The 17,507-nt window shown below is 41.3% G+C and overlaps 2 protein-coding genes and 1 non-coding gene across 4 annotated transcripts in view; 2 read left to right on the top strand and 1 right to left on the bottom strand.

The window, feature by feature from the left end:
- Positions 1-2,255, bottom strand: part of cep104 (centrosomal protein 104) — a 36,010-nt gene extending 33,755 nt beyond the window's left edge. Inside the window, exons 1-2 of one of the 2 annotated variants that reach the window (XM_018746645.2) lie at positions 2,178-2,255; positions 1,244-1,357 (exon numbers count right to left, since the gene is read on the bottom strand). In XM_018746645.2, the coding sequence (XP_018602161.1) occupies positions 1,244-1,356 (113 nt within the window). In that variant the 5' untranslated portion in view covers position 1,357; positions 2,178-2,255. Of the gene's footprint in view, positions 1-1,243; positions 1,358-1,760; positions 1,816-2,177 lie in introns of those variants that run through there. The other variant, XM_018746646.2, reaches the window with a different exon arrangement.
- Positions 2,256-2,461: 206 nt separating this feature from the next.
- On the top strand, positions 2,462-2,544 carry trnal-cag (transfer RNA leucine (anticodon CAG)). Its single transcript has one exon. It is a non-coding gene; the product is annotated as a tRNA-Leu (tRNA).
- Positions 2,545-3,559: 1,015 nt separating this feature from the next.
- On the top strand, positions 3,560-12,161 carry lrrc47 (leucine rich repeat containing 47). Its single transcript, XM_018746647.2, has 7 exons — positions 3,560-4,156; positions 4,822-5,289; positions 6,282-6,398; positions 7,895-8,010; positions 8,607-8,709; positions 9,186-9,275; positions 11,652-12,161. The coding sequence occupies exons 1-7, from the start codon at positions 3,578-3,580 to the stop codon at positions 11,895-11,897; spliced, it is 1,719 nt and encodes a 572-aa protein (XP_018602163.2). The 5' UTR covers positions 3,560-3,577; the 3' UTR covers positions 11,898-12,161.
- Positions 12,162-17,507: the final 5,346 nt, after the last annotated feature.

The following is a 17,507-nucleotide window of genomic DNA, read 5'->3' as shown; positions in this document are numbered from 1 at the left end:
GTGGTGGTGACATCAACACATTATACCTGTAATTCTGGTTATCATAAAACATGCAATATACTGGACTACAGGATCTTAACCTTTTCTGGGAAACAGACCCCTTTAAATATGTCACCAAAGCTATGAACCTCTCCTAGAAAAATGGCTATAAATTAATTTAGAGGAAATACAGTGTTGAACGCTCCATGTTTAATGTAATTTATTACATGAAAACCTCATCCCCTACAAACAGGTGCAGCTTGTAGCATAGTGTTTAGAGCTACTGCCTTTGGATCCAAATGTTGCAGGTTTGATTCCCTGCTACTGGCTGTAATACTCTTGAGCAAGTCACTTACTCTAAATTACTCCTGTAAAATTACCCAGCTGCCTAAACAAATAAGTAACTATAAGCTTAATACTGCTAGTCACTTTGGAAAAAGGCATCAGCTAACTGAATAAATGTAATCAGAATTACAGTAAAGAGCCCAGTAATAATTTAACTTTTATTAGCTAGTGTTATTTTCAAAGCAAGGTTGCACTTCACAAACCCCCCCCAAAACCCATCCATGGATCCCAGGTTTAAAACCGCTGCGCTAAAGCAAAGTGCACGCATGACTATTATGAATCTGCAGGGCTGTCAAATATAATTTGATTTATACTGCGACTAAAAAAGCAAAACTCAAGACAGGAAAAACCAGGTTTCTATAGCTGTCACCTTTCGGTCTGCTACCTTGAGTTACAAATATTTGAGACATATTATTGCAATAAATTTTCCAGTTTATGATATTTTTATATTTTTATTCTTCACAGCATTTTTGTTGTAGTGCTTTCTTCATCGTTCAAGTTTTCTATTACAAAAGCTATGAATCCCTCCTAGAAAAATGACCATAAAATAACTGTGCTGAAAATACAGCATACAGTAAACGTCCTGCATTTCCACTCACGGCCGATAGATGGCAACAAAACAAACTTACAATAGAAACACAGAGGCGCTGTTTGTTTACATTAACATTGTTAACAGAGGCGAGAAATACAATCCCGTCAGGTTCACATTCATAATAAATCGGTTTTGCATAAATTGCCACAATCATCTTAAAAAGGCAAAAGCTCCAGTTGTTTCTGTAAAAGCTGAGTATGAGATAAAAAGCGAGCAGCAGAGCCGTGGAGCGTCAAGTTTGCTGTCAACCCCCACCGCCTGTGACCACGTTCTTCCCGCTCGGGTCACTCGAACGGAGCTCCGCCCCCTACCGGCGAGGCGCGCTACCTGGCGGAGCGCCAGCCGCTGACTGTGGGTGCGTGCACGAGCAGCTCGCGTGCGCTGAAGCCGTCCTCGTGGCTGGACGCGCTGAGCACCGCGAAGCTCAGCTTCTGTGGCATCCTGCAGCGTCCGAAAAAGGCGATTATTATATTATTATTCATTTTTTTTTAAGCCACATTCACCCTCAGAGCCTCACGCAAGTGTTTCGACCAAGTTCATCCTTCAGCTCTTTTTCTTTAGCACAACTTACCGTTAATTATTGCTCTTTTTTACCTCACATATTTGAATTTGAACTGAACGACGTATCAGAACTCACCAACACACCGTTTGACACTATCAAATTCGAAAAAAACAAGAATTACTATTTTGGGGAAAGCTACTTCTTCACAAGATGTGTTTATTACATTTCAGTACCAAATTTAAACAAGCAGTTCTGAACCCGAAACCCGACCCGATCAGTTTAACACCTGGCCTCTATTTACTTTTACATAATAAAGATTAAAAAAAAATTAAAATTAAATACCTCTGGGATTTTTCTCAAGCATGCAGCTACTAGCTACTACTAGTACTAGTAGTAGTAGAGGAATCCAGAAGAAACAGGCAAGTCAAGGCGCCTGAAAACTAAACCTGAAAGGAATAATTCAATTTTTGCACCAGTCGTGCTACTACTAGTTACTAGTAATGCACTAGCAGTAAGTTACTGAGTAACTCTCAATTATATATTTTTTATTTTCTAAGCCTAAGTCATCCATTGATGTTGTTAGCCGAAGTTAGCCCCGGCGATCTCAACTCATGATCGGATTCCTGTCCGAAAACAGGAAAAAATCTGGAGAAAATTACAACACTTATTTCTACAGACAGACAAAGATGAATATTTATTCTCACGGAAATTTAATGCACTGCTACACAGAAAAGAAAATGTTAAACGTGTAAAACGTACTCAGCTAGCAGGATGCTAACTCCAGCAGTATCCTTATCCTCCTACATCTCCATAACCACCGTTGGACAACAGGGAGACTGCAGTTCTGCGCATGTGCAGCATCAGAACTGGATCATGGGACTTGAAGTCTTTGATTTCTAGAATTTAAAAAATGTTAAGGGATATTTTTAGGAGCCTCGTTCATATATTTTGATCTTTTCAGCGTGAAATACATCCAACTGAGATGTTTTTTTTTTCGTAAACTGATTTCTGCATTAAGCACAAAATTCCCTTTTATCAACAACGTCAGGATGGCCGAGCGGTCTAAGGCGCTGCGTTCAGGTCGCAGTCTCCCCTGGAGGCGTGGGTTCGAATCCCACTTCTGACAACATCTTTTGTTATCTGAATGCTTACATAGTGCTCACTGTCAGCCACTTTGGATAAAAACTTCTGCTAATTGAATATATGTAAAATAAGATAAATGAGCCAATAACAAAAGAAAATATTTTCAGTGAACTACAGTAATTAATATATGTACATAAATCTGTGTCTTCACTGTCACTCTGTCTGTGATGTGGAAGTTTCTGTCACCAAGACAAATTCCTGGTATGTGTGAACATACTTAGCAATAAAGCTCGTTCTGATTCTGAATACTCGTGTATTTAAATGAGTCATACTCCATTTGTAGAATACCAACTTTATATCAATTTAAAGGTTTGAACTGAGGTGTTACAATCGAAAGCTCCTCAACATGACCAGCACAGCTTCCAGCTGCGGAAGTGCGGCAGGAAATAATCACATACTGCAGAATGTCCGAATTTACATATTCATTGTATTCCTGTCTATGTCCATGTTTTCATATTGAAAGGGATAAAAAAAAAAAAAAACTATTCACCAGAACTTAAATTTACATCCAACCCACCCGTGCGTTAGTTTTTCATTTTACAACTCATCTGCTCTTCCTCCTTGCAAACACTAAGAAATCCCTTTTTGACTTTTCTCAAATGTTACCTGTGTACCACACTGGGCACTCACTCAACTGCGAATACATTGTTAAAATTCGGAGCATATACACTTTGTGCCAAAGAGATTATAATCTTTAGAATGACTAGAGAAACCCCCGCTATCAGTACCACATGACCGGCTGGAGAACCTTCGTCACCTTTGAACCTCTTCGTACAGAATGCTGGGTAATGTAGTCTTGACGTCCACTGACCATAATTCCTTCTCTGCTTTATTTCAGTAATTATTTCCATTGTCGGTTTGTTAACACGCTTCTATTCGGGTGGACGTGCGGGGCGAATATATAAGAATTTCTGAGGGGTGAATTAGGAAATGAGAGGATAAACGAAACCATGTGCTGCTGTCACTGCCGGGTGCCATCCACACCTCCTTCCGGTGCTCTTGCGCGCATCATCATCATGGACGTGTCCGCGGCTTCTGTGGACCCCTGGACGGAGATACACAGAGCCGAGTCCGAGAAGAGGCGCGAGCTGGTCCTGCAGGGGCCAAGCGTGGACAGGAGGATACAGTCAGGGGGTCTGGACCCAACGATCTACCGGCTGTCCCTTCTGAACTACCTGGAGATCAGCCAGTGCCCGAGTCTGACGGAGGTGCACGGGGACATCGGGCGCCTGAGCAACCTCCAGAGCCTGATCCTGTGCCGCAACAAGCTGGGCTCGCTGCCCCAAGAGCTGGGCGCGCTGAAGGTGCTGCGCGTGCTCGACGTGTCCGCGAACGAGCTACGATCGCTGCCCGACGAGCTGTCGCAGCTCGGGGAGCTCAACACGCTGAACGCGAGCTGCAATAGGATCGAAGCCCTGCCCGGGGGTCTCGGCCGCCTCGCCAAGCTGAGCTCCATCAACTTCTCGAAGAACGAGGTGCGGCTGCTGCCCGAGGAGCTCTTCTCGCCGGGGCTCGAGCACCTGAGCGCCATCGTGGCCTCGGAGAACCGCATCGAGGAGCTGAGCGGGGACGTGCAGCAGCTGCCCGCGCTCAAGGTGAGTCTCGTGCGAGGCGCGCGCGGCGTCAAAGAAACCGAACGCAACCGAAAAACGGTCGTCTGTTCTCCCCACATCGTCACAACCGTTTCGATATTCCGATATGTTTCATTGTCCCCCCCCGCAATTCTCCCTGTTAAGTTACATGATTAGTGATTTTTTTACGGTAAATAACTTTAAGCACTTTCATTTTTGTTCGTACATCTGGGTAATTTCAGTGCCCCAGGGCGAGTAGCACTGCAGCAGGTGGGATTCGAACCTAGACAAGTTGCTCAGATATCGCGCTATCTATACAGCTTTGGATAAAAACATCTTCTGCGGAATGATGACGATGATGATGATAAGTTACGAAGGTTCACCAGCTGGTCACGTGGTACTGATAGCGGCGGTTTCTCCATTCATTCATTTATTGGGAATAATAATTATTATTGGAGTCAAATATACAAATTTATACATATTAAAATACGGGGTGACGCTACGTGATAATAATAATGATTATTATTATGTTCTCTGTCGTTCTATATTTTTACTTTCATTATCTGTTCGTAACTCGATTTGTCCGTAACTCCGACTTCGCCTGTGCTACTAACTGCTGTAACCTTGGAAAAGCAGTTTTCTGGAAATGTGACTTGCTGTCCTCTACTTTCTCCATGCCGTCCACGCAGACCCTGGACCTCTCCAACAATAACCTCTCGGACATCCCGGCTGCCCTGGCTGACTGTTCCAAGCTGAAGGAGATCAACTTCAAGGGCAACAAGCTGAAGGACAAGCGCCTGGAGAAGATGGTGAACGGCTGCCAGACCAAGTCTGTGCTGGAGTACCTGCGAGCGGGGGGGAGGGGCAAAGGCAAGGGCAAAGCCCAGGAGCCGGGTGCGAAGGAGGAGAGCGTGAGAGAGAAGAGTAGGAAGAAGAGGGCGGACAGGCAGCAGAAGGATAAGGAGGACAAGGAAGATGATATGGAGGACGTGAACCAGATGATTGTGAAGGTTCTCCACGTGCAAGACAGCGCCTCGGCGTTCACCGTCAAAGTGGTGCCGCAGGTTCGAGACGTCAGGCCCTACATCGTGTGCTGCATCATCAAGGGCATGAACCTGAAGCCGGGGAATGCCCTCAAGAGGTTCCTGATGGCCCAGGTAATTGTGTCCCTCATAATTCCACAACCACTAGGTGGCGCACAAATCCGACTTGTTGTTGTCCCTATATGCATTGGCTTCTCAACTTATGAACAATTTGATTTTGTTCATAACTTGATTTGTCTGTAACTCCAACATCGCTTTTGCTACTAAGTCACAAGGAGTAAAAATGTAATAGTGCAGATGCTCCTTTGTTTATTTACAGATTACGTTCTGCAAAAGTCTTAGGTATAGCTGCAGTAAATGAGGTTGTTACGCTATTAATATAGTCCTACTAAATTCCAATTATTGAGCAATTAATCTCATTAAAATCTACATTTTTCCTCTAGTTATTTATCAGGAATACCACACGAACTGTAAATAGTGTGGAACCAATGTGAGTTAAGGTGATCCCGCACTCTTACTCTCTTCGGGGGCTTATTACTGCCTGACACAGGTTGCGCTTTCTCTGCTGCAAATGGAAATGTTAGAAAACAGATGAATAAAGAAAATGCAATTAACTGAATTAATTAAAAAAAAAGGTTAAATAAAGGAAAAAAAATTAACAGGAAAATATTTATATCTGAAAATTTAACTTATGATTTTGATCTTTGCAAATTTCTAGCTTTAGTTAATAAGATGAGGAACCAATGTATTGTAAGTGTAAACCAGTTTAATTTTACACTGGACACATTCATTTCAAATACTTTAACCTGGAAATTACTAATAATTTAATAGCTACATTTAATCATTTAGCTGATGTTTCCCTCCAATGCGATGTACAACATTGTTACCTACAGCTATTTACCCATTTATACAGCTGGGTAATTTTACTGGAGCAATTGAGGGTAAGTACCTTGTTCAAGGCTACTGCAGCTGGAGGTGAGAGCCCTGTTGAAATTTCTACCACCAGTCCTTTAATCAATGTCCGAAGCTCTTTGGATGTAAAGGTGATGTACCTGGTGTCACTTTTTGTTATACCATGTTTTTTCAATTTGCTCTTCTTGCTCCAGATGAAGCTCCATGATGAGATCTGTGAGAAGAGGACGACGGCCACCATCGCCACCCATGACCTGCATCGTCTAAGGGGGCCACTCCTGTATGACGCCAGACCTCCGAAGATGTTGAAGGTACTGAACTTTTGGCTGCAAGGGTCCAGTCGACTGTACAGAACTCACCAATCAGTATTAATTTCACAAAGGGTTCTTATATTATTATTATTTTTAAAATTTTATTTATCTATTTATTTACCTAATATCCTTGTCCGGGGAGAATTACAGTATTCATTTTAAAATGAATGTACTTACATTGATTTACCAGTTTAACAGCATTTGATTGACTGGCTGAAGAATCTATGATGACTTTTTTATCACTCTGGGGTCCAGGTGTGTTCTCCTTTTAACCAGTGCTTTCCGAGGGTGGAGGGGAGGCTCATGGGTAATGGATGTGGGGCAGCGCCGACCGGGTGTTTGTGTGGAGTCCGGTTTCCAAAGCAGACGGATAATTAGGCAGACGCTGCCGTCACGTTACAGCCGATCCTAAATAATAAACGAGAGTTCGTTTTTTTTTTTTTCTTTACCTCCAGCAGGTACCTCAACTTGCTTCTGTATGTTTCTCACTGTCGTAGCTAAGAGGCCACGTTCGCACCTGTCCCTACAGTCGCCGTCAATAAATCGGGTCCCTTCCTGCTGTGACGTCCAAGAGCTTTCTATCAAAGTCATATTTTTCTGATCGCAGCTTATGAACTTATTCCCATAGGAGTTACGTGAAGATATAACTGTCATCCAGCAGGTGGCATAGTGATTAGAGCCACTGTCTTACATTTAAAGGACCCAGTTTCAAATCCCGCTTCCAGCTGTAGTGCCCTTAATCAAGGTACTTACCCTTTATTGATACAGTAAAAATTACCAAGCTGTGTAAATGAGTAAATCAGTGTAAGTATCTTAGTGTATAAACCTCACATTCTAAGTCTCTTTTGAGAAAAATGTGTCGGATGAATAAATGTAAATTATTATTTATTAATTTATTTAGCCGACTCTTCTCTCCGAAAGAGCTTACAGTGATTCACATGTTGTTACAGAGGAAAAAAAAAAAGTTATCCACCTTCTTAGTAAATTCGAACCAGCAACTTCCAAGTCCAGAGGCAGCCACTTTAATTGCTTTGCTGAATGCTACCCGATTAATAACGATGAAGATGAAGAATGTGAGACACCCACAGTCCGCTTGTGGGCATTAAAAACAGGAGGTGGCAGTGCTTACAACTGCTGCATTTGCTTTAGCTCAAAGGTTGCAGGTTCAAATCCCACCTCAGTACCCTTGAGCAAAGTACTTACCCTGAATTGTTCCAGTGAATGTTACGAGTTTATACAGCTGGGTAAATCACTGTAAGTCATTTTGGATAAAAGGAATAATTCTAATTAAATTTTCTGTAAATTACTGTTCCGTTTTAAGGTCCAGCTATTGCTGCGTGCTGGAAGATTGGAATGATGTTTTACCACATCTTCTTTCTTCACTACCCCACTCATTCGAGTTTGTCATGTGTACAGTAAACAGTTCGTTACACCATACGGTGAAATTCTTACTCTGTGACACGTGTGTGTTTTCCTTTGTGCGTCTGGGCGAGCAGATTGTCCCCCTGGGACGCAAGGAGATGAGCGCTATGGAGCTGATGAGGCAGCTGCAGTTCGAGGCCGCCGAGCAGAGGAAGCAGAAGAAAAGGCAGAACGTGTCGGGTCTCCACAAGTAAGAGGAGCCGAGTCTCTGCGAGTGGAACCGTGTTGTTTTTTCCTACATCGGTTATGGTACCATACATACATACAATACCAGTATGTGTCTTGCTAATTTGAAATTATGATTCTAGGACACAATCTTCAACGTTAATTTTAATGTTTTCAAATAAGATCAGTAGGTGGTAGAATGGTTTAGTGGGTGGACCCAACTCCATAAAGGGGCGGAATTTCAGGGTACATCAGCTCATGGGGGGGTGTATCGGAGTAGTATTTATCAATAAATGAGGACCAGTCCCATATTACAAAATACTTCATCTTCGTATTTATAGGTCTGCCACAGATTTCTGCTGTTTTTGTTAGTGCTAAAAAAAAAAAGTTGAAAAGGCAAAGGAAAGCCTTACCTGTCAGTCTAAAATGTGATGTGATGAAACATCTTTTGTTTTAACATATGTATTTAACAGTTCCCATTTCAGCTAATGTAACTGAATAAGTTTTATGAGAATTCACTTTTACTGGAGATTTTTAGAAGAAATTATGCGAGTTAAGCATATAAACTGGTGACATACATTTCATATTGATCACTTTATACAATCTGATTCCCCCCCACAGGTATTTGCAGCTCCTTGATGGGAAAGAAAACTACCCTTGTTTGGTTGATGCAGAGGATCATGTCATCTCCTTTCCACCAATAACCAACAGTGAAAAGACTAAGGTGAGATCAGCCACGTAAGCACACATATTTACATAGTTAGGTCAATTTTAACTGCTCTCACTGGTATAATTAAGGAGTGTGTATTTTACACGAGATGATTTTGGTAAAGCGTTCATCTTCGGAGCCGATGCTGGACCTGCAAGAAGTCACACTTAGAACCATTAATTGTTTGCAGAATCTGAGAGACTCTTAGATGTCCTGTGTTGTAAAAAGCAGAGAGGTCCCGTATTTGGAATTCATTCTCAAAATGTTGTGCTATAATTGCTCTTTTTTGTTGTTAATTGTTAATCAAAAGTTTTCCATAGAGATGAAGTATGCTAGACACACCAAGATTCTTCTACACTCCCACTGAACATTTTGTTAATGACCATATATTTATTTATTATTGATTTATTTATTCAGTCCTGCAGTAAACTCCAGCTGAGACGGTTTTTGCTTATTGCGGTAAAACTTGATTTTCTTAATGTTCTCTGCAGATGAGGAAGACTACAAGCGAACTGCTGTTGGAGGTGACCAGCTCCACTAGTCTACAGATCTGCAAGGACGTTATGGATTCTCTGATCGTGGTAGGCTTCTATTCTGAGCCAGTCTGAGACAGTACAATATGATTTATTCTTATATAGACAGATTTTCACAATGGCAACGGCCAAATCGCAGAAGGGAAATCAGTGTTTTAATATTGCCTTCGTGTTTATTACGCAGACAATACCTGAGCACAGCAGGTGGTATAGTTGTTAGAGCTATTGCCTTGCATTTGAAGGACCAAGGTTCGAATCCCACCTCCTGTTGTAGAACGCTTGATTACAGCACTTCAAACTGATAGAGTAAAATTACCCAGCTGGCTAAATGAGAAAAGTCAGATGAATTAAATGATTATTTTTTCACACGTGAGCGCATATTTTTTTTTTTCTTTTCTGTGGATATGGAAAAAAAATAATAGTTTTGATGATAGGTCACACTTTTATCTGTTTTTACCCATTTCTACAGCAAGATGTTTTACTGTACGAATTAGGTTAAGTGCTCCGTTTGTGAGCCCTAACGGAAGGCGCTTCCTGGCACTTGAAACTGAAACCTCGGACTCGGGTCCAGTTCCCTCACTACCTCAGACATGGGAACGCTGCAGAATGGGAACCTGGGAATCCTTCAAGTCTTTGGAAGACATGAAGTCATATCTACATGGCACCGTTACCCTAAGGTGCACAGTGTCACTGTCTGATTGGGCCACACAGTTTGGCCTGTAGGTGGTGTAGTGGTTACAGCCATTGCGTTGCAGTTTGAAAGTCCCAAGTTTAAACCCCTGATCCTGCTGTAGTACCTTTGAACAAGACACTTACCCTGAATTGATGCAGTAAAAATTACCCTGCTACATGAATGGGTAAATCACTGTAACCACTTAGTGTGCGCATCTAAAATTGAGTCACCTTAGATAAGTATCAGATAAGTAGACACACACACATCAGCTGAAACCACTTGTCCCATACGGGGTCGCGGGGAGCTGGAGCCCAACCCGGCAATACAGGGCGCAAGGCTGGAGGGGGAGGGGACACACCCAGGACTGGACGCCAATCCATCACAAGGCACCCCAAGCGGGACTCGAACCCCAGACCCACTGGAGAGCAGGACCCGGTCCAACCCACTGCGCCACCGCGCCCCCTGATAAGTAGACAGACACGCTATAATAAACTTTATAATCTACCTTCCATCTTTGAACTCCCTCTTTTCACACACAATGCATACGTTACCTTTTCAGGTGTATGTACATTAATATTGTCATTTTTATATGTTGTATATTGAATTTAAGTAGACCGTGGTCTGCAAATGTGCAACAGTCACTCAGTGAAGTACCATGGTAGAAATGATTGTGTGGTTTAGAGATAATAAACAGCAGATAACACACCAACACTGGGACCTGTGTATGACATGTAAATAATTTAAAAGGAAGAAATAACGACATAAGATAAGTGGAGCGTTTGGTTCATTGAGCTGATAATGACTGTCGAAGTGAAACCAGAGTCTGTCCCAGTGTGGCTTCACGTGCAGAGTAAAAGGAGCCACTTACCCTGTTTTCCATTCTTCAGAGCAGAGCTCGAATACCCCCTGAATATTTAACTGCTTGTTGGTAAACTTAAATAGGAGACTCTCATCTTTGAAATCTGATTGTTTTTCTTTCATCCAGGAAACTTGTATAAGTGTATCTGTAGCAGCTGTGAATATTATTTAGTTTATTCCTTGTTACTGTAAATTACTTTGCTAAAATACTATATTAAGTCAAGTGGATCACTTATCTCTTGCTGGGTTTGAAATCTGATGCCTTATAAATGTAAGCGTGTTACATTTTTTTTAAGTGGAGGGCCATGTTTTTACAGCATTTTCTACTTCCTTCATTACTTAGAATGAAACTAGAGAGTCAGCCCTGATTTTACTGCTGCAGTTTGTTTTAGCTCAGTGGTTTAGATCAAAAAGTGTCACACAGTGGTGCAGCGGGGACTGCTGGTGCCTTGCAGGTCTTTGGATGTCGGCTTGGATCCAGCTCTGTGTGGTGTTTATATGTTCTCCTCGTTTGCATGGGTTTCCTGCTCTGGTTTCCTGCCACAGTCCAGACATGTTTCAGGTGTATTGGTGACTAAATCCCCCTTAGGTGGTGTGTATGTGTGAGATTTGCCTGTGATGGACTGGCATCCCATTCAGAGTGTGCCATGCTGCATACCCTGTGCTTCTGGGATAGGCTCTGGATCACCACAACCCTGCACTGGACAAGTGGTTATTGATGATGGGTGGATTTGATGGTGTATGAGTGGACAAGTAGGCTGAAAGAATTTTTTGAAGAGCCGTAGTAACGCTGTCTGTCCTGGACACCATCATAAACGCACTAAATACCAGGACTGCTATGGTATCTATTATTTTAATATGTTCGGTCACATCGTTTCCGTCTCTTCCCACAGAAAATGGCAGAGCTGAACAAATTCACCTTCGACCACAAGGAGGAAGTCGTGAACGATGCGGAATCGGACCTGGCCGAAGATGAAAAGGTCTCGGACCCGGTCCAGCAGGCCGATCAAGAACACGGGTCGCCGGAGTTGTTGGTGCAGCAGGTCCGTGTCGTGGACACAGATGGAAACCTCAGGGTTGTCTATCCGTCCAGAACAGACCTGAACACTGATGTGTGCAACCTGATTGTCATTCGGTAGCCAGGAGCAAGTCACGTATTTTATACTGTAGGTAACAAAAAACTTATCAGCTTAGAATAATAAGGGAATTATGATGTTAGATTTCGGTAAAATTTTTGGCTTTACTTCTGCATTTACTGCCTTTTTCTTCTCACATGTTGCTTTGTTTACTAAGACAGCTTTATGACAGAAGCGGAGATTGTCAAACCCGATAGAGCAGAAGTTATTTATACGGATTTAAAAATACTTTATCACCATAGATTTTAACATTGGTTTTTTTTTTTTTTTTTTTTTTTTCTTTTTTTTTTTTTTTAACGGAGTTTGTAAAAGTTTGCTTTTCGATCATGTGTTTCACAAGACTCATTTGGAACATGAAGCCACTAATGGGAAGTGTCTAGCTACCTTTATTAAAATTATGATCGTAGTGCGACAAGTTTCCCAACATTTCATATGTTAATAGAACATTTTCAGTAACTTTTCTCGATTAATGAGATTTTTTTTTAATTTGGTTCATTTTTATTTACTTCATTTGCAGTTTTCAATTATGGCTGCTAATAATAAACTATTTAACTCAGTCTATGTTTTGCATGAATCTGTGTCTTTCGGGTTGCAAAAAAGTCGCTACGTTGTATATTTGTTCTTTACTTGTCTCCAAAGACTTACAGTGGTTGGTTAATTTATTATCCTTGTTATTGCAGTGACAAACAATCTTAAAATATGTAGCATTATACACACTGGAAAATGACAGTTAATACACATTAGCAGCTCTGCTTTAACATAATATTTACATTTCTGCAAAGTATCCCATTATTCCAATTCAGGTAATAAAAACAGCAGGTTCCATGGGGAAAGCGGGGTTGTTAGAGTGCATGATTTACTAAAAAGTCAAATTAAAGAAATTGGGAAGATGGTGCGAAACCTTCCAATAATAATATATTGCAATAGATTTCCAAGTCACCTTGGATGAAAGGGAGTAAATGAAGTAGCACATGTTGTTTATTGGCAGTCGCTTTAGAGAAAAGCACTGCTAAATGAATAAATGGAAATGTACACAAATGAAAGCATATGAAAATAATGATGGAACATGCAGTCTGTGACCATCAAAGTGATTTATAATATATATATAGCGTTTCCATTCTAGAATTAAACCTCAGACAAAAGAACGCTCATTTACACTTCTCACTTTGCCCAACCACATTTAACTGTAATAAAATTGATCAGAATTAATAAAAATGTGGAGCGAGTTTGAACTTTCAGGATCATGCTATTCTCACATCAATGCTCATAAAAGTTGACGTTTAAATAAATAGAGAAGGGCTATTTATTTCTGTGTTATACAGTGTCCAAGTTGCGTAATCAAAATGTTACAGCAGAACTAACTGTATAGAACTGAAGTTTCACTTATTTATAAAACAGAAAACATCAGCACTTTTGTTTCACATAATGAGAATAATATAAAAATGTTGAATTGTTTTGTTTAAATTTACATGTATTTATTTAGCCGATACTTCCCCCAGGGCAAAGCGCAGCTCAGAACAAAAAGTGCATTCAGCCTGCTTTTTTAAAAATGATGTGGAAAGCGAGTTTATAATTGAGGGGTGGAGAAATTTTATTGATCCTATATTTTATCTTAGATGCAAATCAAATTATGACCGCAACATCATGAGCCTGTCTTGTTTATTCTATTTCTTATTTGTGAAAAAAATATGATTTAAAATGTGTTGGACTCTGGTGACATGGTGTCTCAATAGGTAGTGCTGGTTCCTCACAGCTGACTGGGATTCGGACTTGGATTAGCAACTAGCCATGTGTTTCAGGTGAACTGAAGACTCTAAATTGCCTTCGCTGTGTATGGCCTGGACTCCATCCAGGGTGTACCCTACCTCACACTCTATGCTCCTGGGATAAAGTCCAGGCTACCGCGACCCTGCAGTGGACAAGTGGTTGATGATGGATGAAAGGATATCATCATAATTTCTCCAGATTAATCTTGACATGGTCCTCACTGACTCTTTTGGGATACTTTCGAACGGCCAAAGAAAAGAAAGTTACACTATCTTTGCATGCTTGTTCCACGAGAGTTGCTTTTGATACCACATGCCACATAAGGCTCTGTGCAATGGTGGGGGCATTAAGAGGTTAACTCCAAAAGGTGCGGGTTGTGTTACAGATCACATTTCCCTTAGGGCTGGTGAAGAGTGGAAAAAGCGTGACAGAGGAGGTACCAGCAGTATAAAAGCCTTCCAAGGTACTTTAAAGCCATTCTATGTAAAAAGATACATTAAAATTCTTGAACTATATGCAACACAAACATCAGGCGGTGAAATGACGATGAAAACAGCATACCGGCCGAGGCAGAAGAAGCAGGCATGGTGTGAAACGACCAAGGAGAGTTACAGAAGACTTCAGTGCAGGGATGTGAGTGATGATAGAGGGATGGACCGGTCAGATGCAGTCCAGCACCTCGGCAGACCGGAGATCTCGAACCCATCCGTGCCCAGCGTGGCAAATGCAAGAGCCTTCGGAGTTTTCCGACCAGTTATAAAATGGACAAACTACACGGCGGAGTTGATAACAAAATCCAGTCCTTTAGTGGTGCAGGCCATACGGAAAAGTGCGCCGAAGATGGGCAACAAAATGTGTTTTACTCCAAGCGTACTTCTGCCTCCCATCAGAGGCTCTCCGAGGATACCAGGAGATGTGATCTCCATAAACCCCTGCCCTTCTAAAGTTTGCACGATGGAATCCGGGGGATCTAAAGTCACGTCACATGCCAAACGCTTGGCATCACATATCAACAAAGAGAACGTTCTTCTCCGGCGGTACATAACGAGACAAAGAGAGAACGGCAACTTAACCAGATCTCATTCAGTTCACGGTAGCCTGACTGTGAAGAAACTACAGAACTTCGCCCCGACATCAGTAATCCAAGGAAACGTGCGTGCCAATGTGAAGGTCAGTAGACTGGTGGCAACCTCTCAGATAGATGGACATCAGGAACCCAAGGAGAAGGACTGTATGAAGATCTCTGGACTGGTGGAAGGATGTCAATTAAAAGTCCATCAGAATCCAAATGTGAGTGACCCCGGTTCCAGTGCATCTACGGTGACTACAGAGGCTGAAATTAAGGAATTATTGTCCAACGATTCCGCTATTGAGACAGAATGTCCCTGCGACCAGGACAAGGATGACCCTGGAGACCATGACTTGTTCCAGTGGTCAGAAGAACAGGAATATTACACAGACCAGAAGATTTCTGAATGGGTTCTGAAGGTGAACGCCAGCCTGTTCTCGCCATCAAGGGATTCAGTGAGGAGCGTCAGTCCCTGTGATGAGCAAGACACGGCCATAAAGGTTGTCTATGATGGGGATTAGTCAATGTGACACCTGGTAGCATCATGGTTCGAGCTGCTGCCTTTGAATCCAAAGGTGGCCAGTTTGAATCTGACCAACTACTGAATTACCCCCGAGCAAGGTACTTACCCTAAATTGCTCCAGTAACTTTACCCAGCTGTATCAATGGATAAATAATTGTAGGTAGATCATCATTGTAAGTTGTTTTGGACAAAAGTGTCAGGAGAATGTAAAATCCCTCAAAAATGCTGATGCTGTTCTCCAAAGAAACTTACAACGTTAAGGTTAGAATTACTACAAGCATGCAATTATTTACCCATTTACACAGCTGGGTAATTTTAACGGAGCAATTCAGGGTAAGTAGGGTACTACAAGGGCACTACATCCAGACATGGGGGTCAAACTTCCAACATTTGGATCTAAAGGCAGTAGCTCAAAGCACAGTGCTACCACCTGTCACTCCTAATATTATAATGAGTAGAATGTGATTAATAACCATATTGTTTTTCAGATATAATTTCAGTGGCATGGTAAAATCACAGTGTGCAGGATTAGATACAGTTACAATCATGCAATTTCTTGCTACATTTCTATATTAGTTAGGATGACGAGAGGTGAGTCGTGGGTTCGAGGTAGCTCGAACTGGAAGCAGACTGGGGTCTGATCAACCCTGGTGAGGTCACCTGACCAAAGGTGTCAGATACCAAAACACCCAGTGACCTCATGATGTATCCAGGTTCATTGCAAGATGTGTGAAATTAAAAAAAGAAAAAAGATACAGAAATACTGTACTTAATTATGCATTTGAGTAAGTAGGGAAAACTTTCTGTAAGGCTAGACAGGATGATGAATTGTCTCCACGCCTTGTAAATGTCATTAGCAACTGGAAAATAAATAAAAATATCATTAAATGTCAGCAGAACATTTAGTTTATGTGGTTTCTTGTCTTAAAAGTATATTTCTTTTATTCTACAATATTTATAAGTGACAGTATGAGCCTGGAAAATGACTGCAATAGGTTTATATCTTATTTACTCTTTTTATTTGTCATGTACCTTGTTAAAAACATATTTAGATATATATTTAAAAAAATCAGAACTGTAATACAAAATTGAGGAAATGTCAGCTTTTTATACACACCTCAAGTCGTCACCCTATTTTAGTAACACGGAAGAAAACAACCATATTCCACTCAGATCTCAGTTCTCACAATATTTAGGATAACCATCAAAATATCAGCTAGAGGACAGTGTTCCTTTTGAAGCATAAAACTCACTTTTAGCAGTGGAATTTTGTGCGTACAAGAAATATCTTCTATTGCATATTTTTAAACACAATGAATAGACACATTGTCTTCAGAGAAAACAATAAATGTCTAATCACTGATAAGACATTAATGAGCAGTGTCAGTGTACAGGTGTAGTTTTACCCTGGTGAAAACAAAGACATAAATCACCAGTAGTAATGCGTAATGTGTTGTATACCCAGTATACCTTATTTCTTGTTTTTGGCCCTTAGGTTTTGTACCATGATGTCAGTGACTAATAATAATAATAATAATAATAATAATAATGAATGTTATCATTACTTGTAAATTCACTTAAAAGTTATGTTTTAATCTAGTAGGCAGCCACTGGCACTTGGACCAGGTGTTTTTTTCTTTCCCCTTGAGTTTTGCTTGGGTGTTTTTTGTTTCTTTCCTCTGTGGCCAGTTGACTTACTTACAGCTTTAATAACTGCATTGATACTATAGTAAATTAATATATAGCTAACCATCTATTTGTCTGATGCTTTTGTTCAGGGCTCTGTGTCACTGAATGAGAAAAGCTGTCTGTAAAAATAAATTGAATTGAACGGAAAATACATTGATTTCAGTCTATGCATATTTAAAACTCGCAAAACAAACATTTATTCATTTAGCAGACACTTTTCTCCAAAGTGACTTTCAGTGAACTCTATGTAGTGTTATCAGCCCACACACCTTATTCACCGCGGTGACTTACACTGCTAGATACACAACGTACACGGGGTCACTCATCCATACACCAGTGGAACACACACACACACACTGTCACTGGGTGAACCTGAACAGCATGTCTTTGGGATGTGGGAGGAAACCGGAGCACCCGAAGGAAACACCACACAGACTGAGTGGGGATCAAACCCATGTCCTCTCGCACCACCGAAACATTGCAAGACAGCAGTGCTACTCGCTGTGCCGCTGTGCCACTCTGCCATCTGTAGTCAACTGTTGTGCGGGCACATTTTCTCATTTTT

Source organism: Scleropages formosus, chromosome 2 (genome assembly GCF_900964775.1).
Source record: "Scleropages formosus chromosome 2, fSclFor1.1, whole genome shotgun sequence".
NCBI classification, from domain to species: Eukaryota; Metazoa; Chordata; class Actinopteri; order Osteoglossiformes; family Osteoglossidae; genus Scleropages; species Scleropages formosus.
Note: the sequence above shows the minus strand (reverse complement) of the source record. Positions and strands in the feature narration are given on the sequence as shown.